Genomic DNA, 26939 nt, shown 5'->3' with positions numbered 1-26939 from the left:
CAGTGTGTATGTGGGTGGGGTGTGTACAGTGTGTAAAGTGTGTATTTGGGTGGTGTGTACAGTGTGTATGTGGGTGGGGTGTGTACAGTGTGTAAGGTGTTTATTTGGGTGGTGTGTACAGTGTGTATGTGGGTGGAGTGTGTAAAGTGTGTATGTGGGTGGAGTGTGTACAGTTTGTATGTGGGTGGAGTGTGTACAGTGTGTATGTGGGTGGAGCATGTACAGTGTGTATGTGGGTGGGGTGTGTACAGTGTGTAAAGTGTGTATTTGGGTGGTGTGTACAGTGTGTATGTGGGTGGGGTGTGTACAGTGTGTAAGGTGTGTATTTGGGTGGTGTGTACAGTGTGTATGTGGGTGGAGTGTGTAAAGTGTGTATGTGGGTGGAGTGTGTACAGTGTGTATGTGGGTGGAGTGTGTACAGTGTGTATGTGGGTGGAGTGTGTACAGTGTGTATGTGGGTGGAGTGTGTAAAGTGTGTATGTGGGTGGAGTGTGTACAGTGTGTATGTGGGTGGAGTCACTGGAGAACAGAAGGAAGTTGTGTAATGAGTGTATCTCTCAGGAGAGGGCGATGAAGGCGAAGGGGCGGAGCCACGCCGGCCGTCCTGCTGTGATTACTTTATGCATGTGATGACTGTGTTCTGGAAGCTGACCTTTGCCTTTGTCCCGCCCACTGAGTACTGTAACGGCTGGGCCTGCTTCGTTGTCTCCATCTTCGTCATTGGCTTCCTCACCGCAGTCATCGGAGACCTGGCATCTCACTTCGGCTGCACCGTGGGGTTGCGGGACACCGTCACAGCTGTGGTGTTCGTCGCCCTCGGCACATCCATCCCGGGTGTGTGTGTGTGTGTGTGTGTGTGTGTGTGTGTGTGTTGCTTTGTTCTCTATAATAAGGGTAATTTCGAACCATTCATTCTACTTATGTGCGTATTATCTTTACTATACTTCTCTTACCTTCTTCCTTTCTCCCCCCTTCCTTTTTTCCTGCTCTGTTTACCTTTTTTTTTTCTTCTCTTCCCTCAATTTTTTTTCTCTCTGTTTATTTGCATTTGTATCTTTGTTGGTTTCTGTCTCTTCCACTTCTTTTTTTTTATGTTGGTTTTCTTTATTCCTCTCTCCCTCTTTCTCTCTTAGATACCTTTGCGAGTAAAGTTGCGGCTGTTCAGGATCAGTACGCTGACGCTTCGGTGGGAAACGTGACAGGCAGCAACGCCGTGAACGTCTTTCTGGGGATCGGCCTGGCCTGGTCCATCTCAGCCATCTACTGGGAGGTCAAAGGCCAGGCATTCCACGTGGACCCGGGCTCGCTGGCCTTCTCCGTCACACTATTCACGATCTGTGCCTTCATTAACATGAGCGTGCTCATGCTGCGAAGACGCCCCTCGGTGGGCGGAGAGCTGGGTGGGCCCAAAACCATTAAGATCCTCACGTCCATGCTGTTCATTGGCCTGTGGCTCCTCTATATCACCTTCTCCAGCCTGGAGGCATACTGTCACATAACAGGCTTCTGAGAAAACACACTTTATACACTTTTATAAACGATGGGGTCATCAGGAAGACTCAACCGAGAAGCCTTCTTCACCGTCATCTTCTTCACCATCATCAACTTCATATACAGCGGTGGATAAACTCTGACACTTTATAACCTGTTATAACAGGACATAATCATCCCTTAGAACAGGATGAACGATCCTAAACAAACACATATATTTGACTGATATTTACACTTGAACGTGAACCAATGAACGGAAGAACGAATGAATGGAACTAAAAAATACTTGATTTATTTCATTATGGATGTTGTATGATTGTAATATTTAACCATTTAAATGCATGTAGCACTAAACACGTCAGCATTGTTAACTACTAGTAAAAATCATGACTCCTGTTTCCTGGTATTCTTATGAAATGTTATAATACTTTGGAGAACATTTTAACTCAGTAGCTCATGTTGTTTTTAATAAGAAATTACCCACAATGTACAGTTTGTCATTCACACAATCAGTTCATTATGATTTTACACTAAAGAGGGGCTTCAAAATGTTTCTTGCCTAGATCTTATAATATTGTTACTACTTGATTAGCATTAATGCAAATTCTGGATAATGTGAAGTATGGCATCCCACAAGGATCTGGTCTAGGTCCCTTATTGTTTTTCTTTTATAGCCCACACCTTCTTTTTTCTTTCTTTTTTTTCCCTCCTCATTTTCAAAACTTTTTCTCATTTTTGCGCTCTCTCTCTCTCTCTCTCTCTCTCTCTCTCTTTTCCATGCCCTCCTCTTTAGACCTTATGTGGTTGCTAGTCGATTACCATTAATGGATATGCTCCCAGTATGGTGTCCTTCAAGGATCTATTTTAGGCCCCTTGTTGATTTCTTATTTTTATTTTTAATTAACAAACATGATGTTGGCTTTCATGATTCTGACAACACAATTATATCAAATATCAAAATGTAGCGGCGCAACTTCACAAAAGAGAAAACAGGTTTATATCTATATATGGAAACGTACGAAAACATGAGGAACATCCTTCTAATAAATTATAATAAAAAACAAAACTTTTTTTGAGTATCAAGGCTGCCTGAAACGAGCTACTGATTTCGCCTTAGAGCTTGACTGCTGTTGTAGCTACAGTTAAGGACCTTGACACAGGTTTATCATTTGGTTTGCATGTAAATAAAATCACGTATCATTTGCTACACTGTGTCTTCATAATTTGTAGATTAGACTGTTGCCGCTAGGTCTTGAAGTGCACGTTAGCGGCCTGTGGATTTATGACTTTTAAAAATCCATATAAAAGAATCATCTCAGAACATCTAAAGAAGTATAACTCATCCTGAGGACTTCTCTTCGCCACGTGGGGTATTTTACTAATCTCATAAAGCAGATCTCTAAGCGCTTATAAATCACGGCCGAGTCCTTTTTTCCCCTCGACCGTGATCTCCGAAACAGAGTTAAGGACACGTTGTAGCTGTATCTGCGTTTTGAAATAGAAAAGTTGAACTCTTTTGGTCTTTCATCAAGTTCAATATACTTTGAATTGCTGGTGTGTGTATATATGTGTGGTGTAGGAACTCTTATGTAAATGTATATATCTAATAAGTTCTATATAACACATCAGACTAATGTTTCCTCTTTATTCTGCACCCTTTTTAGTGCACTACTTTTACCACCCACGTGGGTTTGGAGTCGCACCACAACGAAAACGCGCCTTTATTACGCATCATACACGCACGGACCAATCAGAATCGATGCCTATAAAGCCCCGCCCCTTCGGCTGCCCACGAAGGCGCGCGCTCAGCTTTTGGAACCCCGTGCGCTTCCGGGAAAAAAAAAAAAAAAAAAAAAAAGGAGAGCGCGAGCGCGTGTGTGTGTGAATGTGACGCTTGAGACGAGTAGAAAAAAGGTAAGTAAATAAACCCAAATACACGACACAGCAAACCGCGAGTTTGTGACCGGGTTCCTGCATGCGTTAGGAACGATCGCCGTTTTTAAGGTAGCGCGTGCAAACCGGAAACACACGTTCACGCGCGTGCTCTGTCGCGGAGGCCGACATGTCGCTAAGCTAAACAGCGCGTTCACGTTCTTGCTCGTAGTTTTGTGATTTTATTTTTTCGCCTTTGTGTCTCTTCGTTCAGCCCGAAGACTGAAGTCTGAGGTGTCAGTGACTCGGAGCAGCGCGCGTTTTTATTGATCTGCTTTCTGTTCGCAGCACGACAGTGTGTCCATGCGGCTGTGTCTCAATCCGCACCCTCGTTCACTACATAGGGCGCTACAGGCTATTTTGTGTCGTATTAACGAAGCTCCCTAGTTTAGGGCTCATGCAAGTATTTGGGACCAGGCAGCAATATGGACCCTAGTGTTCATTACATATAAAGCGAAACCTGCTGTTTATTTAAAAAAAGATTCGTTTTTAACCTTTTATTTAAAAATACTTTTGTGTAGCTTTTTATTTTTATTGATATATATTTATTTATTGATCGATTGATTTGCTTGATTTTCAGACCCAAACAGTAGATTGTTAGCCGGACGGCTGAGTTTTCGAGCCCTGATGCACCACAAATTAGCAGCGAAACGGAGTTAAAAACCGCAAACAAACAAGAACCGAAAACACAAAACCGGTCACGGTTTCGGTTACAAATCTAACTCCAGCTGATGAATTATCGAGTTAACGCGCAAAATAAAGCTCAAACTGACGCGTTTTACAGCCGGATACAGAACAAAGAGGCTGTTAGCATGTCGGCTAACTATCACTAACGGCGTTATTAGCTTCGTGCTAACTGACTAAAATTCGGTGTCTGAACTCGACACTTGACTTACAGCTTGTTTCTGTTTATCCTTCGTTTGTTAACATTCGCGTTAGATTTCTATAATCATTTACATTAGTGTTTAACTTGAGCCCTGTTCGGACTGGATCAGTTCACACACACACACACACGCTCTGAGGTAATAATTCACAAACATTTAATATTACATTTTTTTTTAGTATTGATTAATTTTCCCAGTCTAAATAAAAACAAACCCTCATGTTTTACTTAATAATCCAATCAGTATAAATAACCCCAGGGGTCTTGTGTGCTGTCTGATTTTGACATGTTTATTAAAGGGTCTGTCTGTATCTTCAGTGTAGAAATGTTTGTGATCTACAGCATTAAACCTCTTTTTTTACCTGCAGACGTATTGGTCTGTTTCTCCGGTTGGAAATCTGTTTACGGGTTTAACAACCTATTTAACGTGTCTTGGATTAGCGTCGATGTGACACGTTTTTCAGATTCGTATTTTCAGATACGTATTTCATCGCCTGTAGAGGCTTTAATATTGTTTGCTGACACTGATGTTGACCAGCTGTGAGTGACTGAATGACCGACTGGTTTGTTTGTGTGACTCTTCCAGGTTGCAGGTTCGAGATGTCTTACTCGTCACGCAGTTCCCTGGACTGTAAGGTGTACGTGGGTGACCTTGGCAATGGCGCTGCGAAGGGTGAGCTGGAGCGTGCCTTCAGCTACTACGGGCCTCTTCGGAGCGTCTGGGTGGCACGGAACCCTCCTGGCTTCGCTTTTGTGGAGTACGAAGACTCCAGAGATGCAGAAGATGCTGTAAAGGGCATGGACGGAAAGTGAGCCTGCTTCAGCTTTATATCTGCCTTTCTTTTTCCTGTGAGGTGGCCGTTAGACGACCAGCCGTGTTCTCGTTCATCTCCGAACAGCATAGTTTTTATACTTGCGTTATTTGTGAGTTTTGCTATAAATGTGTATAATGGAAGAGCAAAATTCTTTCTTTCTTTCTTTCTTTCTTTTTTTTTTTTTTTTTTGGTTATTTGTTAAATAACCTGCCGTGACTGGATTTCTTTATCGATGTCGCTTCGTTTGCATATTTGATTACAGCGACTTCTCGGTTTCCAAATTTTTGTCTGAAAATTGGATAAATTAAATGTCTCCAGTTAAACTGGTGTTATGTTTTTGAATTAATGACAGCATCTGAGCTCCTTCCCCGTGTCTGTTCCTTATTGAAGCTTGTTTTTGTTAGGAAGACTAATTTACTGAAATTTATGATTAGAATGTGTGTAATATATATTACATGGTGTGGTTTGATGTTTGTAGGAAACTAGATGTATCTCTAAAGTGCAAGATTGTGTGTGGTCATGACCCTGTTACTGACTAACAGTTCTGTTTTGTTTCTTTTTCCCAGAATGCTCTGCGGGGCTCGCATCCGCGTCGAGATGTCAAACGGAATGTCCCGGAAGTCCCGCTTCGGTCGCCCGAGCCGCAGGCAGTTTGATCCAAATGACCGCTGCTACCAGTGTGGAGAGACGGGTCACTACGCGTACGACTGTTATCGCTACAGCAAGAGAGGTGGCAGACGCAGCAGGTATGCTCACACAATGCTAGTGAAACTTTTAAACATGCCGGTTCTGAAATGTCTGTACAACATTTAGCTCATTTAAAAAACTATTCTGTTCAGGTCTCGCTCTCGGTCCAGGTCTCGTGGTCGGCGCCACCACTCTCGCAGCCGCAGCTATGAGAAGTAAGAACGCTCTTTCCGCTGAGCTATAACTCCGATTTGAAGTTTCTCAGCATGCTGATGTTATGTTTGTGTTGCAGGCGATATCGCTCTCCATCCTACTCCAGAAAGAGGAGCAGGTGAGTTCTGCTGCTCTTTGTTTCACAGCTCTTTACAGTTCATAGAGCTTTCTTTGGTGACCAGTCAGCTAAATGTGTGGTGCTTTTTGTTTGTTTTGTTTTGTTTTAAAAGGTCGGCGTCCCCAGGTCGCTCCAGATCCCGAACCCCAGTTCGTCGCTCTCGTTCCCCGGTGCGCCGTTCCAGAAGTCCTGCCAGGAGGTCCAGAACCCCAGTCCGCAGGGCCAGGTATGATTTGTGAGGACATGGGAGTGTGGGACAAGTGTATGACAGGTGCTGTCCTCTGAAATCTCCATTTGACATCCAAAAATTAGGTACAAGGAAGAGACACAGGCCCCAATGTACCTTTTTAAACTTTTTAGCTAAAGTGTGAAATTTTAAATTTTACAAATTTGAACATTTTGGCTGTAAAAAGAGAGCTTTTTGCTTAGTGGTGTGGACTAATGGAATGTTTCAGCAAAATATCAAATTGCGCTCATGCCTCACGTGACTCCTGGTGTCTCAGTTTTTCACACATTGTACATTCAGAAGATTTCTTTTTCTCACTTGTTTTGAAAATCTTGCATTTAAGCAACGTTTGTATATCCGAGTCTGTGTGTTTTTTGTGTTGTGGCTTAAACAGTCGTTCGCGTTCTCATTCACGTTCCCGCTCCGGCTCCCGACAGAGAGTGCGCAGCGCGTCCAGATCGAGATCCAGATCTCATTCTCGCTCCATAAGCAAGAAAAGAGACAGGTGAGTCTGTCCTGTCCTTCATATGTGCGCCTGTCTAGAGTCTTTTCACTAAAGAATGAATTGCTTTGAATCGGTTAAATTTTGTTCGCCGACGCACGTAGCCGTCGCATTTAGCCAGCGGCTCATTATGCTGTCGAAAGCAGACAATACAAGTCATTGGAAATCTTTAGTATTCACAAAATGAGCCTGAACCTGGACATGACATGACTTTTTAGCAGGATATTGAAATAATCACTCACTTGGTGTCTGTAGGGTATTCTGTGGTATTTCTTTATGGAATAAACGTACATTTTACAGTACATAAAGCCCATAGTATGACGTGTCCCGCAAGGAATTTGACTTCAGTACGTAATCGGCATATCCGTGATTTTTGCTCATGTGTTTCAGCCGTTCTAGATCCATCAGCCCGAGAAAGAGCCCAACACCAGACGCTGACTGATCGGATCGTCGACCCCTCTTCATCTCACCCCCCCACACCTCTTTCAACTGATGAACCTCCATCGATTGGTGTCCTTTTCGCTCATGTTTCATCGCAGTCACCCTTCTTTCAGTTTCATACATCTACACATGTCCGTCTCCGCTCTCCGGCTCTCCTCTTTGCCTGTGTTTTTTGTTTTACATCACGAGTTTCCCTTTCCATTTTAAAAACTTATTCTTAAAATGGTTTTAAGCCATTGTTTTTAGTTTCAGGCCCGAGACTGTGGTTTGTATTGAATGGGACAGTCAGCAGTGTCGGGATTGGAAAAAAGGATGAGCCGTAATTGGGTCAAAGCTTGAAGTTTTGTTTTTTTGTTTGTTTTTTTGGTTTCCTCCCCCTGCTATGAAAATGCCAGTGGTCTTTTTAATAAAGTGAGTCTTTACACATCAGTGTTTCTTTTACTGTCTGATCATTTATGGGGCAACAAACAACGACCAACAGTCGAGTTTTCACTTATTTCTTTAAACAGGTCCTGTGTTGGATTCGTGATTTATTTATACAGAGTAAAAGAAGCCTTTATTAATGGTTATTAAAGTTGTTTATGATTCAACAAAGTATGCAACAAAAAAAAATCTAATGCAAAATTTTAACATCAACCTCAAGATGAACTACCGAATTTTTTGTGGTCAATCTTTTAGTTGTTTTTACTAGTTTTAAACACTAATGTTTCTTGAAGCTTAAAATATTCTCCCTTAAACCATCAGGTAGGATTCAATTCAATTCAATTCTGATTGACTGGTGCGATAGATTACGTCATAAAAAGACGTTAATTGTTCGGGAAAATTGGCTCACGTGCGCCGTCTACAGTTTAAATTTGAAATGTAACGGTCGTGCACTAATAAGGGCGCGTGCAGCCAATTAGCTAATTAGCTAACGGTTTAGTTTTTTCCTTTTCGGGTAACAAACTTGCACAAACGAAACGACCAAAATATTAACATCTGTTACTAAACTACTAAGTGTAACTTATGAAGACTAAATTAATACTTTAATACGTGTTTTATTAACATCACAGCCTCGTGTTCAGGAGTTTTCATCGTTATTGTGATCATCAGGTGAGTGTTAAATGTTATATGGATTATTTTCGCTAATAATTCGTGTTTGTTATACAGTCGTTTTTTTATCTTTCAAAAAGAAGTCAATTTTGTTGTATTTGTTTTTTTTTATATATATATATGTACTATGATCTATTTTGTGTGTGCGTGTGAGATACCCCAGTTAACACACTGCTGTGTAACCAAAGCCAGGTCCAGTGTGTTCACGTCGTACATGATTAAGTGTGAACATGGCTCCAAATACACAGTACACAGAAGAACAAAATGCCGTAACTACGGTCCAAAGTTTACAGGTAGCAACAAAAACCAACAATAAACATCAATTAACGGTAAACATTTAAGTCTCATGGAGCTGTGGTGTGTTAAATATGAGGTAGGTGTGAAGTATCGGATTCAAATGTACTGTAAATAATGCAAATGTGTGCAATAATATCAATAATGTCCCTGAGTGCGGATGTGTTACATGACCAATGTGCAGTAATAGTGTCTGAGTTCGTGTCCCATCGAGTGAACATTAATGTCCATTGGGGAAAGAAGCTGTAGCAGAACCTTGTAGTGAGGGTCCTGATGGTAGGGGCACGAACAGATTGTGAGGGGGTGGGAGGGATCCTTCACAATGGCATAGGGCTCTGTGTACCCTGCCGCATCCCTGACAGATGTCCTGGATGGAGATGAGGGAGAACCTTCTAATCCTCTCAGTGCTCAAGTACGAATAGACCAGCAGATCCGAACAGAGCGCATGTGCAGCGAGAAGAAGATTAAATAAATGGAAAATGGTCCTTAATGGTCAACATTGCCGTAAATAATGTTTGCTTCAGTTAAAGTCGAGTTGAAATTCATTGCAGAATTTCTGTTACTTTACATATATAGTTTCTCCAATCAGATTTTAGCACTAAAGATATTTCTAAAATAATCTAGACGCTATTTTCTCTCTAACGTCCTTCTGACTAGCTATAAATCTGAAATCATAACGATTCACAATACGGTGTGATTACATTATGATTTTATGTTAACAGATATGTCATTTATAAAGAAAAAGTCTTACAGTAGAGACATTTATTGTAGTAAACAGTCCGCTTTCATTACGGTTAAGGATAACATAGTAAGCAGTTTATTTGGACATTACTCCCTGTGTGTTAAGTGTAATAAAACTCTTGTAAGTGTTCATAGATTGGCCTGACACTGGCTGTGTGTGTGTGTGACTGCTTTCTGTATCATTGCGTCTCAGTTCAACATCTGCGTCATATGAGGTACGCCATGTTATTAACCCATGTGGGTAATACATTGCACTATAAGAGCTATTATCATACAGATAGATGTGGTTTAAATACGTTTACAAATGATATTTAACAGAAAAATGCCTAGCAAATCTAGGTAATGCTGATCTTGGACATTTATCAACATGAAACTCAAGATGAATAAGGTTAAATTAAGAAAAGCAGCCCAGGTGTAAATAAAACTACGTTAATCCGACAGGTGGGGTCACGGTGGCTTAGCGGTTAGCACCTTCGCCTCACACCTCCAGGGTTGGGGGTTCGATTCCCGCCTCCGCCTTGTGTGTGTGGAGTTTGCATGTTCTCCCCGTGCCTCGGGGGTTTCCTCCGGGTACTCCGGTTTCCTCCCCCGGTCCAAAGACATGCATGGTATGTTGATTGGCATCTCTGGAAAATTGTCCATAGTGAGTGAATGAGAGTGTGTGTGTGCCCTGTGATGGGTTGGCACTCCGTCCAGGGTGTATCCTGCCTCGATGCCTGATGACGCCTGAGATAGGCACAGGCTCCCCGTGACCCGAGAAGTTCGGATAAGCGGTAGAAGATAGATGAATGAATGAATGAATGAATGAATGATCTGACAGGGTTTACTAATGGCTTTTATTTAGAGAACAAAAACATCACTTAATTATTTTTCTTAATTTGCCATGATATACATGGTTGGAAAAACAGCTTACACAGCGATAAAAAAAAAAAGGAGGAAGGAAAAAAAAAAAGAACAGGAACAAAAACACTATTTGTACAAAAAGAAACAGCACGCCATCTTGGGACACGTCGTGAAGGTTTCAGGGGTCATCGAGGCTTCAGTTGGCGTTCTGGGCCGTGGAGAAGCACAGTTTCAGAGTGAAGGGGTACGGTCCGGCTAAGAGATGATGAAGAGAATTTAGATTTTGTCCACCACAAAACGATTTTCTTTCTAGTTAAAAATAAATAAATAAATATCAGAATTATTTGCAGCTCATTCTTTGGGGATACGTACTAGGATTTTTCATTTGATGGTGGTTCATTACAGAGAGAGCTTCCATCGCATCATTGATGGTCTCCCATTCCAACAGTCCAGATGCACTCCTCTCACCTACAGCAACACAATCTAACACAGTTATCGTGGTTATGGTAAAAGAATGCGTGTTCAGGAATAATTGTAAACAGAGAGAGAGAGAGAGAATTTTGTCCGGCCCAGAAATTAAAGAAAGCTCTCGGCCTTAAACATCGTTGAGCATGAAGTCACTAAATATATTACAGAACAAGCTGAAAAACTGGTGGACGTCACTTTTAATCCTCCAGATGTACACGAGATACAGAGGTTAAAAGTCGTCACCACCACCGTTTCTACCGTTAAAGCCCACGAGTAAAACCAAGAGCATGCACGGTTTTACTCGAACCCTCACTTACTTTTTCCTGTGAAAAGTTTGACACTGTTTGGGGGCTTTATGGCGAGCTCTTCGGAGATCTGCAGGGAGAAAGATTCAGGAACAGTTTATTCCACATTAGTCTTTAATAAGTGTGTAAAACTAAAGAGAACAAGAAGAGAAACTAGTGTTGGTCCGTTGTACTGCTGCTGTATAGTATAGTGTTATTTATGTGTGTATTGTACAGTATAGTGTTATTTGTGTGTGTACACTTTTTGAGAATCACAAACAGCTGGAACCAAACTCCTCCTGGTGTGTGTAAACACGCTTGACCGGATTCTGAATCTGATTCTGATGTAACATTCTGGTACCTGGGCAAAGATCTCTGTTGAACTGTCCGGTTGGCCGTTAAAGAAGTGCAGGACGTTGCTGGGCCTCTGGATGCGGTTCTTGGCTGCCTGCTCAGGGGTGCTGAAGCGGTTGTTCCTGCTGCCGTGGAAATCTTTAAAGCTGGTGCTGCCGTCCTCCAGCTGATACGACTGCCCAGGGATTATAGCCTGCTGCTTAGACACGCTGCACCACAGGAAAGCACAGTACAGAGCAGTCTATGAAGGTGTACAACACTAAATGTACGCAACCTATTACAGTGGCAGAAACATGGGATGGCGACGAGTCATCAGGCCGTAACTGCGTAGTCCTGCTTTCACATCTAAATAAACCGGCTCAGATCGAGTTCTCAAATGTGTCAGATCCACAAATCCATAATAATTGGAACCAAAGTCAATTTTTGTATTATTTTAATCCATTTATTTAAAACATTTGCTCTTAGCTCAAGTGTATAACTAAAGACAAGCCCTGAAGTTAGAGGACAAAAAAAGGCTAAACAAACATACCAAATGTTGAGTTTCTGCCCAAACAGCATGGTGTGGTTGAGATGTGAGATGGCTCTCTCCACCGCGTAACAGTCGCCCATCTCCACCATGGCAGCACCAGGTTTACTCTTCATGAACTTCACCTAAACACACACGCACACGTTCATTACTTTCAAGTAGTTGTCGAATCCTAGACTTTGGGTCCAAACTATTCGGTGATGGATGTACATTACAATCGAAGGTTAAGCAAAAAGTCCAAAAGTCTGGCAAACTAAAGCAAATATCTCGAATGTGCCATTTGATACTTGGTTATCAGGAGTATGTATTGGCACCAAAGTGTCAAAAACTAAAAATATGATTATAATTTTAAACGATTTGCAATTAACGATATATACAATAACTTACCACAGCATTAATTAATTAACAGCAGTTTTCTAATATCGGTTCTGAACAAGTGCAGCTATGAAATGAATTTAAAAGATAGAAGGAAACTCACTCGCTCGACATTGCCATAAAGACAGAAGATGTTGAAAATGCGGTCTGCGTTGATCTTAAAAGGGTCGAGTCCGTAAACCATGATGACGGGAGAGTCGGCCTGAGCGGCGTAGTCGGGTGGTGGGCCGTGACCGTACTGAGGGCCTCCGTAACGAGGTCCGCCACGGGTCCGACCGAGAGGCGGCCCCATCCTCCGGCCCTCGTAGTGCGGAGGAGGAGGACCGTAGGTTTCATCGTAGTGACCGTAACCACTCTGGGGACCTCCTGCAGGGAAGAATAAACAGAAGAAATGCTGAAACGCTTAGGAAAGACCGGCTTCATGCAGACGGCGCTGTGCTATTTAGCCCGCCAACTTTAATCCCGCGTAACTTTGTGCAGAGTTTCGGCCATGCGCAGCAGATGCACCGCTTACGTTAACTTTTAAGAAGTGTGTCAGTAATAGTGACTAACCATATTCAGGTGGGTGATCTCCAAGCAGAGCTGGCTGCCTCTGGCGCTTGTTTGGATTGGTAGTAGGGTCTGACAGAAAAAACACACACATATACACACACACCAGAGCCAATCAACTTGAAGGGCAGCACACAAGAACCAATCAGATTAACAGGCTAAAAAGGGGGGGGGGGGAGGGCTGTGACATTTGTGACCGGCGTGCAGGAGCCTATAACTGCGTTAGCTGTAAAACACCACATGGTGGGGCAACATCTAAATAAACACCATGTTAAAGATGTCGAAAAGAAGATTATTTATGTTACAACATGTAGATGTTTATAGTAACTCATCACCTATCCGTACATAATTTGCTTTTAAAATCTTAGATCACACACACACACAACACACACCTTGAGAACTGTTCCAATTGCCGTCTGAATCAGCATCTGCACAGACACAGGTATACACACACGTCAGACATGCGTTAAAAAGAAAGGAACACAGGGAAAACAAAATGAACTTTACAGAAGATAAAAAAAAGTGCAGCAAAAAAGATCTATTTCTTTACTGTGCGACACGACCTACACGCACGCCGCTCCTGTTCGCACTAGAGCTCGTTACTACGTTATCGTTAGCGCTCGAATTGAACGGCAGACTAACTTAGCTAGCTAAATAGCCAAGAGGTTTTTATTCAGACACACACGCGCCATCACACAGCCTACTAGCCTGCCTGCATTTGAAAAGTGACCCCATCCCCCACCCCCAAAAAATTTCTCCTCAGTTTAGTCACCTGCTGTGTTTCCCGCCAATACGCCAGCTACCGAGTGGTGATGGTGAAGGCCATCGAGGACACATGAAGCCATCCAACCACACCTTTTCCTACAGTCATGTTGCAGCACAGGGCACCATAACGCACTCTGATTAAAGCACCATCTGCCCTCTTCCGCATACATGAGCTCATAAACCCCGTTACTAGTCCAAAAGTACCGCAACCACCGGTTGACGTTCGTTGTTCTCGACGGTCCCGTGGTCCACAAACGAAGACAAAACATTTACTAATTAAAAAGCGCATAGATTAAAAAGGTTTCCGGTGGTTATCGGTCGTTACGCAAATTAATCCTGGCTGTGTTTGTTTATTTTAACGAGGATCGACACGTCCCTTTAAAGCCTAACATGAAGGAAGTTAATGAAAACCAACACTGCACCTTTTTTAGTGTGTAGAATGGTAATGATCTTTATTTGAGGCATTAAAAAAGGTCTTTCGACAGGCACACCAAGCATTGGCTAGCGACAGGGTTTAAAGGGGCAACTCATGCTGTATGCAAGCTGCCAGAGCTGAAACGCCAAACAACCGGCATGAATCAGCAAGTCATGGTGTTTTGGCGGTGGTACTTACTTACGGTGATACGAGAATCCTGGGTGTAACTGGTTGAATGAGAGATGGTTTGCCCGTGAACCCTTTTCCTTCAACCCAAAGATTCGATTCCCGGGCATCGGCTTTCATTCTCCATTGCACTTTACTTAGACTTCCGAGTGCTTTGAAGCTGCCTTGAGTGGTTAGCAGGCACACACACAGTGCTTACCATTCAGACGGAGGGGTTGCAGACACGGCGGCGGGTTTTGACGCCACTGTAGCGGCCGAGCTAATCCGAACCTGCGTCACACGGAAGGCGTAACAGCAGTCAGAATACGAATCGCCGCTCTCGGGGTGAAAGAGTTAGCAAAAGAGAGGGAGGAGGAAGGTGAGAGAAAGTAGAAAGAGACAGAGAAGGACCTGATTCCTCAGCGTGTGAGAGGGCTTAAGGAAGGATGACGAGGCTCTAGCTACATGTTCGGTGCTCGTGTCTTCATGTGCACTTCAGTGATCCTTTCCGTGTGCTGTAAAATGTAGTGTTGGCCGCAGTGATGTCCCGGTGGGTTACTGTGATGCTTGATGTGTAGTCATGACGCTGTCGAAGCTTGATGTGCACTATTGTCTGTGCGGTGACTACGACAAATCGAACTACAAGGGTGTTACGTCGTGTCGTGACATGCGGTTCATTGGTGTGGTGAGCAATGACGATCTGGACTTGTCGACATGGGTAGTGTCTGCTTGTAGCGTTAGCGTTGTAGTGATCCTGACGTAAATGTGCACTGATGCTCCCGGGTGGAGTGTGTCATCCTGCCATGTTGTTACGACCTTTGTGTGGTGTGGCAACAGTCTTGGACTCTGTGTACTGTTGTGGTAATGTGAGCTCGGCATGCCATGGCAAAGCTCTGACCCTGGTGGTGGATGTTGAAATCTTGGAAGTGGAATGGCTCAGAACTCAAAAATGTGGCGTGACGATAGCAAAAAAATAAAAAATATTACAGCCCGCACACCAAAGAAACGAGACATTAAGACAGCAAACAGGGAATAAACACAAGGTATGATCCTCCCACCTCTTCTTATAATCTGTCTTAGTGTCTGCATGTCATGTTTGCTGGTCGACTTGTGGTGACGTGTTAAGGGGAAAGAAAAAAAATCTTCTGTGATTGGCAGCAATTTATTAGCCAAAAAAAAGACACAATCCCCCAGATATGGTGTAAGTGGGTAGTCGTCTTGTCGAGGAGACGTTTCTGTTCCGTGTGATGTCTGATGTCTGAGATGTGTCTCCATGTGATTATTCCACGGTGTTTGAAGAGTAGCATGTTTGGGTGTGTTGTTTTCTGTAGGATGCCGCTTGAAAAATGTCCTGTGTGGTTTGTATTGTAGACAAAATGACCGGAATGTTTCGTAGGCGCTAGCGATTAATTTCCTTGCTTACTAAAAACGTTAGCGCTAATCCTTAAAATCGGTCACGATAAAATTGTGGGTCAAATGAAAACTAAATGACACAATAAATAATATTGAATAGTTAGGATTCACTACTCATCCAAGGGGCTTCGTTAGTTCTAATGCCTCAAAATGGAAACTAGGAGAAAGGAAGATGGACGCCCATCATCGATTCTCCACCTCAATTCTTTGCATCACTGCAGCTTCACACCTCTGTGATTTAATGGCCTGAAGTTTCACTGAAACCATTTTCACACCTTTCTGCAGAACTGATGAAGCCCCTCAGATGAATAGAAGCCATTTGTCTTTGCACTACCGATAATGTTCTACAACCCGAATGACTGAATCCCTTCATCCAGCAACTTGTGTAGACCGTCGTATCAAACATATATACAAGACGTTTAAAACCTATGACCTTTTCATTCTGGATCTACCCGCAGTGCTGATTACTCCATTTGTAGCAACAACGTTTTTTTTAAAGAAACCCTGTTTAGCAATTGATAAAATACCAAAAAAAAAGGGGACCAGTTAGCATGCTGATATTAGCATAAAACTAAGCGGTCCCTTGGCAGATTAGCATGTCACTAAGTTTTCTTTTACGGTAAACAAATTTATTAGATAAAAAGCAAAAGTCTCCACCATGTCGTGTGCTCTGGGTGGGTGCAGCGCCATGCGGAGTGACTAACCGTGAGCGAGGGAAGGGAGGGTTTCCTTTACCGAGTGTGACGCATGCTTGTGTGTTCGACACGACACGGGTGACATGCGAATCGATGGTGAAAACACAAACAAGAGCTACAGTGTGTGTACCATACAGACCGAACCGAATGCCTGTGTGCACGCCTGCGCATGAAATAATGAACTGAAAATGACACCACTGCAAAGTGACCTTTTGTGAAGTCCACAGTGATGTCGCTACAGGAGGTTTAACTACATGGTTATCACCAGGAACTGTGCGTGTGCTTTACCTTGGCCACTCAGACTCGGGTTGGTGTAATCCCAAGTGTCCTGATCGTTCTTGAACACGTTAAGTCGAGTCGGCTGCGGGGGGAAAAGACGTTATCAGAGACTTGACAGAAAGGTGCGACTTCGAGCGGAGCTGTGCATTAAAATCATACGGATGACAGTGTGGTTTCAGATTAGTGTCACTGACCTTGGCATACTCGATTTTGAGGGTGCAGCAGCCAGAGTAGATATCTGCCCCGTTGAGTGATGCTTTTGCCCTTTGAGCACTTTGGACCGAATCAAACGTGAGCACCAAGTTAAGGAATTAACACTGCACTTTTACAATACAACAAAGGTTACGATTTGACAATCCGTTCTAGAAACGAGTCAGGATTTAGCATTAAACATCATCGGACACTTCGATCTCTCAGAGTTTATAAAGGATATTCCACCATGGCCTGGACGCCATTCTTCCTGAAGATCACAATCCTCTGCACAGGGCCGCAGTTATTACAGATTGTGTACAACACGTCCTGCAAAACACGAGCAACACATTTAGATGATATATTCTCACCAGTGCATACTGACTGACCGCAAGCATTGTTATTATGGCATGTTACCGTGGTAATGGGGTAGATGGGGTTCATGATGGTGAAGAGCAGGATGTTGTTAACACTGGGGGCATCACCCGAATCCCCGGGCCGAGAGATCTTCTGGCTGGTGGAATAGTTGATGTAGCAAGGTCGACCAGCGATGTACACCTGGTTGTCGTTGGCATACGTCACTGCGTTGCACGAGCCGCCCATGTCCTCGTACTCCACCAGAGCCTGGCGCTTGTTCGGCATCAGCACCACATAACTAAAATCACACACACAAAGAGATACAGTCTGCAAACAGAAAATAAAAGAACTCATGATAGAACAAACATCACATGTTGAAGCACCGCTGGTGTCCTACCTGATGGTGCCGAACTCGCGCAGCGCCTCCACCAGGTCAGACTCGGAAATGCCGTCCACCAGCCCTCTAATGTGCACCACCAGCGATGGCAGGGGCTTATGAGGGTCCTCATAAACCTCCTAAACAAAACACACACAAAGCTTCAGGATAAACGCAATATTAAGACAAAACCACAGAGTCTCAAAGTAATCCGTAAGGACTTTATACAAGGCATAAAATCGGGCCGCCATTTTAATCTACAAACGAGGAGAATTTTAGATAAAAAAAAAATCCAAGATTAACTCGTATCTCAGCTTCGTTTATCCTCCACAAACAACAACGCCTACTTAAATTACACGGTTTGCCTCCCGGGTACAAATATCTAATTGTTATCGAGCTACTTAGCTATGTATACATAAAGGTTAGCCTTTAGCCACATATGCTAACGTGCTAACATGCTAACGTGGCTGTAAGAACAATGAGGGCTGTGCGAAATCTCCACACACACTGAAACGTGATTTTAAAAAACGAGTGGGGGGAAAAACAACAATGCATAATAAAACAACACGACACACACATTAAACGGTATAAAGAATAGAAAGTTTATATTTATATTTATTGGAAATAGCCGAGACAGGAAAAAAGCAGTTAGCATTAGCATGTTAGCATGTCGTGTAGCGGACACACCGGCGATACAAAAAAAAAAAAAAAGGACCTTTTCGCACTTTTATTCCGAACACGTTGCCGAAGCAGCGCTTATAACGCACACATACCGTGGTCATTCCGTCGCCGTCCGTTTTTTGCCTTTTAGTGGCTCTTCCACCCTCACTGTAGTAGCGACTCGTTGCGGCAGCCATCTTGTCCCGAATACAGCTTTTAAAATGGGAGCGGAAATACGGCAGCTCCGGTGAGGACAAACAGCGAAGAGGAAAAACAAATGAGACCGGGAATTGACTGCAAACGCACAAAAGCACGAAGGGGCGGAGCCTGTCTCGTTCTAACTCCGCCCATGCCGCGTTTTCATTGGCGGAATCAACCGCCACGATTCAAACAAACAATAAACATATTCATTTATTATAATTGTGTGTGTGTGTGTGTGTGTGTAAAGGAATAATATATATTCAGATAAATAAAAAAAATACAATAAGTTTATTGAATATTGTATTTTTTTTCTACATATAAAGTAGTGATTTTACATATGACGATATCGATCAGTATTTATTTGCGGAACGATGAGCGATTTATTTGCGGATTTATTCCTGGAGTTGTTGCTGATATAACGTGCATGTCACGCACACGTGCAATGTTTTATATGATTTATAACATATGGGATAAATATAAGACACAGCTTAAAAATGTCAGGACACAAAAAAAAAGCTTTGTGTACATCATCAAATAGTTAATACTGTTAGCAAATATCATTGGGTATGAAATAAACATGAAACAAGTAGAAGACGCGATAAAACAACGCCCTGCGGTTCTACGTGAAAGAGAGGATAGCCGACATCGCTCGGCATTTTATTTAACAATGAATCAAATATTAGATTGCAAACCGACTCGACGCTGGCAGCCACTTGTCAGTGATGTCTGGTTTATTTGCAGTGCTTTGTGGGTAACGAACAATCCCATAGCCGCTTGAACACTCGCATAATGACAGTCGAGTCGAGTTATAATGTTAATGTTAACATTGCTGTAGCGACTGTGGCAAATCCAGAATGGCAGCCCGCATCCCGTAGTGCGGTTGCAGATCAGTTCAGGAGGCTTTCAGGATGAAATGCTCCTGATGTGATCATTCTTCAGTACGTTCAGTATCTTGATTTGTGACTGAATGGATTTCAGTGGCAGTAGAGAGCTTCGCCACTCTGCTGGCTAGCCGCTGCAGAACGAGATCAGCTGTGCTGCTGAGACTGTGCTGTAAAGGCAGATGGAGACAGAGACAGATGGAGACAGAGACAGATGGAGAGAGAGAGAGAGAGAGAAAAAATGTCTTACTGTGTGAATAATAATAAAAAAATATAACCTTGTGGCACACCATACTATCTATAATATTTACACACGCTTTGGTGAGAATTTTCTACAACAATGAACAGTGACCTGTAATATATGCAGTCCTTTTACAGTCAGAATGGCCAGCTCCTTCAATCCATCCCCAGTTAGGTCCAAGTAGATGATTGACAGCAGGGAGCTCTTGAAGCTACGCCTCCACATGAGCTGGAACCGCCCATCTGTGCTGCCTGCAAGCTGCTGGAATTTGTAGCAAAGTAGGTCCTGTGAAGGAAAAATGCAAACATGTATCTAGTGTGTTTGTGTTTGTGCGTGTGTGTGTGTGTGTGTGTGTGTGTGTGGCTTCATACCTGACCATATGTTCCCAGCAGCACCTCCAGCTGTCCGTCAAAGTCCAGGTCGATAAGGAGGGCACACAGCACAGCATCACACTGATCACTGCCTGCTAAACACACTGGCTTGCTTACACCACACCGCTCAACATCTCTGACCACACACACACACACACACACACACACACACACACACACACACACACACACACACACACACACGTGTCACATCATCTACACAGCAACCTTCTGACACACAATCAGCAGACCTGGATGACTAGTCAACAACAGTTAAAAATAAAAGGGGTGCCAATAGTTGTAGTTAAACAAGACACCCAAGACCTCACCTGTAAACCACCGCCATCTCTACAGTGCTGCTCACCAACAGGTTATACTCCGTTACCTGATTTGACCGATCTTCTGCGCACACAAACACAAACAAATACACACACACACCCACACACACAGAATTGTGCTTACAAATACAACACAAACATGGCCAATTTTACAGGACTATTACACATGTATACACACACACACACACACACCGTCTATGTCACTGTTCTGGGCCGCCACCTTCAGAGGAAAGAGTAACACTGTGGATATGGGACTGTCCTGCTGCAAACGCCAACTCTGGAGGATCTCTAACACACATACGCACACAGCAATGTGTGGACTGTCCAGATACAGACACAAAACTGTATTCACACATTTTGTGTGTGTGTGTGTGTGTGTGTGTGTGTGTGTGTTTGTGTGTGCGAATTACCAGGTCCACTCTGGTTAACGAGTGCGAGCCCCACACAGCCGCTCTGACAGCCAAAAGCCGTGAGCCGCCGACCACCATCGATACTTAACACGTTCATCCACAACACACTGCACACAGAGTTTGTGCCCAGTTACTTGAAGGGATAACACACATTATATAACTATAGTAAATAAATAAATAAAAACTTTGTTAGACTGGAGGAGCTTAAAATATTCTTCGGATTCATAAACAAAAATGAAGTGCAGTGACTTTGTCATCTTGGTCAGGACTGAAGACATCGACATTTATGATCACGCCCCATCTGTGCAGAGCAGGGAATGAAAATCACAGCTTGGAGATATTAAAACTGCAAAGGAAGCAAAAGCTCACTTGCTGGGGAGATTCATCAGCTCGGGGAAGAAACGCTCCACTGGCTGCTCCTCAAACTGATGCAATGAAGCATTCTGGCAATCAGAGACAGAGAGAGAAAGACAGAGAGAGAGAGACAGAGAGACAGAGAGAGAAAGACAGAGAGGGAGAGAAAGACAGAGAGGGAGAGAAAGACAGAGAGAGAGACATTGAATAAGAGAGAGAAAGAGAGAGAGAGAGAGAGAATTTAACCAATCAGATGTAAATTATATTCTACAAATCAGAATAAAAATCCACATAAATATAAATCCTACAAACAAACTCACAGCCATTAGTATCAAGCAAATATGTGAGCATGCACGCGCTTACACACACACACACACACACACACACACACACACACACACACACACACACACACCCTACTTCTTTATAGAGGTGTATGCGCTGATCGTGTCCACTGAGCAGGAACACCGTCTCTCTGTGACCCTCTTCAAACTGCAGCCTGCACATCACACACACACACACACATCACACACATCACACACTCCAATACAGTAAACTCTAGTTAACACTCAAGCATTAAAGCATGCATCTTCAGTAGAAAGTGGACACTCACTCAGTGTGATAGAGCTGGAAGGGTGTGAACTGCAGCTCCAGGTTCAAGCAGCTCTCTGTTTAAATAATAAAAGAAGGAACGTTTCTGAAAGCAACCATTAAGTACATAACAATGCTGCGGTCACATCAGTCTGCAGTAAGCCATGTTTAGACTTTATTATAACGTCGTGTGTTGCCGTGCGACCTACGAGCAATGGACTCCAGGTTGAACTCTGACCCTGGCTCGTACTCACAGTAGATATTCAGGAACGGCGTTGCTTTATCACCCGAGTCCTGAGAGACAGCAAGAGAAAATTATATATATATATATATATAGTCTTGTATTAAAATCCAGCAAAAACACAAAGTTAAATGTACCTTAATGAACGTGATTCCCACCACCAGGCCTCTGTTAGGGGCAGACTTGTTAAATGCATCAATAGACACAATCTCAGCATCAACTACAAGGAGACACAGACAGACACACACACACACACACACACACACACACACACACACACACACACACACACACACACACACACACGTCTTCTATTTCTGAGCTAAATGATCAAAGCACTTGCATTACAATACCTTGACTGATGGACAACCATCTGATTTACGGGGAACTTTTTTTTCAATAACATATAGCTTTACACACCACGTGACCCATTTTGATTATTTTAGGGAGTCGATTCCCAAAATGACGCTTCATCATTTTTTTCAAATTCAGCGTTAATTCACAATGTGAAGTTGATTTGTGTGTAAATATATTTATATTTACTGTAGGACTTCTTTAAAAGCGTAGCATACGAATCGTATCACAGGTAATATGAGTGTATTTTGTACTTTATTTACTATGACATTATTCCTGGAACCGACTCCCATGGACGAGTCTGAAAGAGTCGACTCCGAGAATTTTGAATCAAATGCTGCTACTCAAGCAGGTATTTTTAAAGGCGTGGATAATGAGAGTGAACCTTGTTACCTGGTATGTAAGTGAACTGTAACTCTTTAGCCACAGGGCGGATTTTTTGCTGCAGGTCTTGGTATCGAAAACAAAGCACTTTGCCTTTAAGTGTAGCAGCCAGCAGCTCGTCTTGTCCTGCTGCACACAGCCCGTATATGTTACTCTGTGACGGGAAACGACTAAAACTGTCCTCTACAAACGGACACGAACCTTCAGCGTCAGGCAGCATGGTGACAAACCGTCTGTATCGTTACAGTAATATTCTCATTTCATCCATGAGTTTATCAGACACAAAAACATCCGGGTTGGAGGAGGACCAATCAGATGCGAGGGTGCGCTTATTTACAACCAATCAAATTCATTTATAGGACATGACGTGTGCAGATAACGGCGAACGTTAACAAACACACGAACACTGACGAAAAGTACCGAAAAGTTTAGTAAGGCTTTTTTTAACGAGAACAAAATTTAGACCAAATTACTAAATCTAAACCTATGGATAAACATAATGTCAATAAATAATGTTTTTGAGTGTGCGTGTGCGTGTGCGTGTGCGTGTGTGTGTGTGTGTGTGTGTGTGTGTGTGTGTGTGTGTGTGTGTGCGCGTGTGTGTGCGTGCGCGCGCGTGTGTGTGCGTGTGTGCGTGTGTGTGTGTGTGTGCGCGTGTGTGTGTGTGTGTGTGTGTGTGTGTGTGTGTGTGTGTGTGTGTGTGTGTGTGTGTGTGTGAGATGAGAGAGAGAGAGAGAGAGAGAGAGAGAGAGAGAGAGAGAGAGAGACCACTAGAGGACAGTCATGCTGTTGTTCATTCATTTCTCCTCCTAGGGAAAAACTAAAATAAACCTCCACCAGAGCAATCTTATTCTGATAACACATCAGACACTGAATAGTACTCTATACTACTGTAATGTACTCTACTGTACTCTATACTGCTGTAATGTACTCTACTGTACTCTATACTACTGTAATGTACTCTACTGTACTCTATACTGCTGTACTTTACTCTACTGTACTCTATACTACTGTAATGTACTCTACTGTACTCTATACTGCTGTACTTTACTCTACTGTACTCTATATTACTGTAATGTATTCTACTGTACTTTATATTACTGTACTCTACTGTACTCTATATTACTGTACTTTACTCTACTGTACTCTATATTACTGTAATGTACTCTATATTACTATAATGTACTGTACTCTATATTACTGTAATGTACTCTATATTACTATAATGTACTGTACTCTATATTACTGTAATGTACTCTATATTACTATAATGTACTGTACTCTATATTACTATAATGTACTCTACTGTACTCTACATTACTGTAATGTACTCTACTGTACTCTATATTACTGTAATGTACTCTATATTACTGTAATGTACTCTACTGTACTCTATATTACTGTAATGTACTCTATATTACTGTAATGTACTTTACTCTACTGTACTCTATATTACTGTGATGTACTGTACCTTATATTACTATAATGTACTGTATTACTATAATGTACTTTACTCTACATTACTACAATGTACTTTACTCTACTGTACTCTATATTACTATAATGTACTCTACTGTACTCTACATTACTACAATGTACTCTACTCTATTACTATAATATACTCTATTACTTTAATGTACTTTACTCTACTGTACTCCATATTACTATAATGTACTTTAATCTGTATTACTATAATGTACTCTACTGTACTCTACATTACTACAATGTACTTTACTCTACTGTACTCTATATTACTATAATGTACTCTACTGTACTCTACTGTACTCTACTGTACTCTACATTACTATAATGTACTCTACTCTACTCTATATTACTATAATGTACTCTACTCTACTCTACATTACTATAATGTACTCTGCTGTACTCTACTGTACTCTACATTACTATAATGTACTCTACTCTACTCTATATTACTATAATGTACTCTACTCTACTCTACATTACTATAATGTACTCTACTGTACTCTACATTACTATAATGTACTCTACTCTACTCTATATTACTATAATGTACTGTACTCTATATTACTATAATGTACTCTACTGTACTCTACATTACTGTAATGTACTCTACTGTACTCTATATTACTATAATGTACTCTACTGTACTCTACATTACTGTAATGTACTCTACTGTACTCTATATTACTATAATGTACTCTACTCTACATTACTATAATGTACTCTACTGTACTCTACATTACTATAATGTACTCTACTCTACTCTATATTACTATAATGTACTGTACTCTATATTACTATAATGTACTCTACTGTACTCTACATTACTGTAATGTACTCTACTGTACTCTATATTACTATAATGTACTCTACTCTACTCTACATTACTATAATGTACTCTACTGTACTCTACATTACTGTAATGTACTCTACTCTACATTACTATAATGTACTCTACTGTACGCTACATTACTGTAATGTACTCTACTCTACATTACTATAATGTACTCTACTGTACTCTATATTACTGTAATGTACTGTACTCTATTTTACTATAATGTACTCTACTGTACTCTATATTACTATAATGTACTTTACCCTACATTACTGTAATGTACTCTACTCTACTCTATATTACTGTAATGTACTGTACTCTACATTACTGTGCTCTACTCTACTCTACTGTGCTGTAATCTAGTGCTGTAATCTACTCTACTCTATGTTACTATAATGTACTCTACTCTACTCTACTCTACAATACACTACTCTACACTACTTTACTCTACTCTACACTACTTTACTGTACTCTACTCTATTCTACACTACTTTACTGTACTCTACTCAACTCTACACTACTTTACTGTACTCTACTCTACTCTACACTACTTTACTCTACTCTACACTACTTTACTGTACTCTACTCTACTCTACACTACTTTACTGTACTCAACTCTACACTACTTTACTGTACTCTACTCTACACTACTTTACTGTACTCTACACTACTTTACTGTACTCTACTCTATACTACTTTACTGTACTCTACTCTACACTACTTTACTGTACTCTACTTTACTGTACTCTACTGTACTCTACACTACTTTACTGTACTCTACTCTACTCTACACTACTTTACTGTACTCTACTCTACTCTACACTACTTTACTGTACTCTACTTTACTGTACTCTACTTTACTGTACTCAACTCTACACTACTTTACTGTACTCTACTCTACTCTACACTACTTTACTGTACTCTACACTACTTTACTGTACTCTACTCTACACTACTTTACTGTACTCTACACTACTTTACTGTACTCTACTCTACACTACTTTACTGTACTCTACTCTACTCTACACTACTTTACTGTACTCTACTTTACTGTACTCTACTCTACTTTACTGTACTCTACTCTACTCTACACTACTTTACTGTACTCTACTCTACTCTACTTTACTCTACTCTACTCTACTTTACTGTACTCTACTCTACTCTACACTACTTTACTCTACTCTACTCTACTCTACACTACTGTACTCTACACTACTTTACTGTACTCTACTCTACACTACTTTACTGTACTCTACACTACTTTACTGTACTCTACACTACTTTACTGTACTGTACTCTACACTACTTTACTGTACTCTACTCTACACTACTTTACTGTACTCTACTCTACTTTACTGTACTCTACTCTACACTACTTTACTGTACTCTACTCTACTCTACACTACTTTACTGTACTGTACTCTACTTTACTGTACTCTACACTACTTTACTGTACTCTACTCTACACTACTTTACTGTACTCTACTCTACTCTACTTTACTGTACTCTACTGTACTCTACACTACTTTACTGTACTCTACTCTACTCTGCACTACTTTACTGTACTCTACTCTACTCTGCACTACTCTACACTCTACTGTTTCACTCTACCCTGCACTCTTCTACCCTATTCTACTTCACTCTGCTTAACTCTATCCTGCGCAACTCATTTAATTTCCTCGGGTTACTTTATCAGAACAAAATTGTTTAAGAAAGAAAATCATATTTCTGCAACAGAGATTGTTTTTAATTTTCACTGGTCGTTCCTGCTCGCTCCTTCCAACTTTACATCCTGTATGAGAGGAGCTTCTGATTCATATGCATGGTTTCATGGATAGGAAATAAAACAAGTGTGTATGTGTGCATGCAACTAAATATGTGTGTGCGAGAGGGGGTTGTAAAGTGTGCTCTGCATGTATGTGTGGGCTGCGTGTGCACTTCTTCAGGGATTAGGAGTGTGTGAGTGATTGGTGCTGACAGCAGTGTGTGTATTACTGGATGGGCAGGAGATTAAACCCGTTCATTTTAGGCTCCCTAATCTGGATTATCTAATGCAGTGTGCCATCAATGACACGTCCCTCTCTCTCTCTCTCTCTCTCTCTCTCTCT

The 26939-nt window shown here is 41.9% G+C and overlaps 4 protein-coding genes across 10 annotated transcripts in view; 2 read left to right on the top strand and 2 right to left on the bottom strand.

Moving 5' to 3' along the window:
* slc8a2a (solute carrier family 8 member 2a) overlaps positions 1-2696 on the top strand; it is a 23833-nt gene extending 21137 nt beyond the window's left edge. For 2 of the 4 annotated variants that reach the window (XM_047809684.1, XM_047809683.1), the window contains 2 exons: positions 562-834; positions 1134-2689. In XM_047809684.1, the coding sequence (XP_047665640.1) occupies positions 562-834; positions 1134-1510 (650 nt within the window). In that variant the 3' untranslated portion in view covers positions 1511-2689. Of the gene's footprint in view, positions 1-561; positions 835-1133 lie in introns of all 4 variants that reach the window. The other 2 variants (XM_047809685.1, XM_047809682.1) reach the window with 2 other exon arrangements.
* A 551-nt stretch (positions 2697-3247) lies between these two features.
* Positions 3248-7737, top strand: srsf7a (serine and arginine rich splicing factor 7a). 2 transcript variants are annotated; one of them, XM_027178126.2, is made up of 8 exons: positions 3248-3405; positions 4893-5115; positions 5688-5867; positions 5961-6023; positions 6101-6139; positions 6252-6365; positions 6760-6870; positions 7258-7737. In XM_027178126.2, the coding sequence occupies exons 2-8, from the start codon at positions 4907-4909 to the stop codon at positions 7307-7309; spliced, it is 768 nt and encodes a 255-aa protein (XP_027033927.1). In that variant the 5' UTR covers positions 3248-3405; positions 4893-4906; the 3' UTR covers positions 7310-7737. The 2 variants fall into 2 exon arrangements, with proteins under 2 accessions (XP_027033927.1, XP_027033928.1); XM_027178127.2 differs by lacking the exon at positions 3248-3405 and adding an exon at positions 3559-4445.
* Positions 7738-10252: 2515 nt separating this feature from the next.
* On the bottom strand, positions 10253-18423 carry hnrnpl (heterogeneous nuclear ribonucleoprotein L). 2 transcript variants are annotated; one of them, XM_047809686.1, is made up of 14 exons: positions 18262-18423; positions 17510-17628; positions 17173-17410; positions 17000-17085; positions 16761-16857; positions 16576-16648; positions 13227-13262; positions 12838-12906; positions 12389-12651; positions 11914-12035; positions 11392-11593; positions 11064-11121; positions 10651-10761; positions 10253-10533 (listed from the first exon to the last, which is right to left on the bottom strand). In XM_047809686.1, the coding sequence occupies exons 1-14, from the start codon at positions 18343-18345 to the stop codon at positions 10475-10477; spliced, it is 1617 nt and encodes a 538-aa protein (XP_047665642.1). In that variant the 5' UTR covers positions 18346-18423; the 3' UTR covers positions 10253-10474. The 2 variants fall into 2 exon arrangements, with proteins under 2 accessions (XP_047665642.1, XP_027033877.1); XM_027178076.2 differs by having other exon boundaries at positions 10651-10746.
* A 191-nt stretch (positions 18424-18614) lies between these two features.
* kptn (kaptin (actin binding protein)) lies at positions 18615-22854 on the bottom strand. 2 transcript variants are annotated; one of them, XM_027178078.2, is made up of 12 exons: positions 22524-22849; positions 21914-21996; positions 21745-21829; positions 21558-21612; positions 21365-21443; positions 20960-21033; positions 20591-20697; positions 20373-20468; positions 20172-20244; positions 19843-19978; positions 19583-19756; positions 18615-19400 (listed from the first exon to the last, which is right to left on the bottom strand). In XM_027178078.2, exons 1-12 carry the CDS (start codon positions 22732-22734, stop codon positions 19278-19280), a joined length of 1296 nt encoding a protein of 431 aa, XP_027033879.1. In that variant the 5' UTR covers positions 22735-22849; the 3' UTR covers positions 18615-19277. The 2 variants fall into 2 exon arrangements, with proteins under 2 accessions (XP_027033879.1, XP_027033880.1); XM_027178079.2 differs by lacking the exon at positions 20373-20468 and having other exon boundaries at positions 22524-22854.
* Positions 22855-26939: the final 4085 nt, after the last annotated feature.

This window comes from Tachysurus fulvidraco, chromosome 26, assembly GCF_022655615.1.
Source record: "Tachysurus fulvidraco isolate hzauxx_2018 chromosome 26, HZAU_PFXX_2.0, whole genome shotgun sequence".
NCBI classification, from domain to species: Eukaryota; Metazoa; Chordata; class Actinopteri; order Siluriformes; family Bagridae; genus Tachysurus; species Tachysurus fulvidraco.
The sequence above is the reverse complement of the archived record's forward strand: the minus strand, read 5'-3'. Positions and strand labels throughout refer to the sequence as shown.

Bases quoted from the DNA above. Each gene is read 5' to 3' on its own strand.
- srsf7a (XM_027178126.2), top strand. From the start codon at position 4,907: ATGTCTTACTCGTCACGCAGTTCCCTGGACTGTAAGGTGTACGTGGGT. The intron at 5,116-5,687 runs GTGAGCCTGCTT...TCTTTTTCCCAG, and splicing joins GTAAAGGGCATGGACGGAAA to AATGCTCTGCGGGGCTCGCA. The intron at 6,871-7,257 runs GTGAGTCTGTCC...CATGTGTTTCAG, and splicing joins ATAAGCAAGAAAAGAGACAG to CCGTTCTAGATCCATCAGCC.
- hnrnpl (XM_047809686.1), bottom strand. From the start codon at position 18,345: ATGGCTGCCGCAACGAGTCGCTACTACAGTGAGGGTGGAAGAGCCACT. The intron at 17,411-17,509 runs GTAGGACACCAG...GTGTGATTTTAG, and splicing joins CGCGAGTTCGGCACCATCAG to TTATGTGGTGCTGATGCCGA. The intron at 12,036-12,388 runs GTGAGTTTCCTT...GTGTGTGTTTAG, and splicing joins TTTATGGCAATGTCGAGCGA to GTGAAGTTCATGAAGAGTAA.
- kptn (XM_027178078.2), bottom strand. From the start codon at position 22,734: ATGCTGCCTGACGCTGAAGGTTCGTGTCCGTTTGTAGAGGACAGTTTT. The intron at 21,613-21,744 runs GTAGGTCGCACG...TTATTTAAACAG, and splicing joins CAACCTGGAGTCCATTGCTC to AGAGCTGCTTGAACCTGGAG. The intron at 21,034-21,364 runs GTAGGGTGTGTG...TCTGATTGCCAG, and splicing joins GCATACACCTCTATAAAGAA to AATGCTTCATTGCATCAGTT.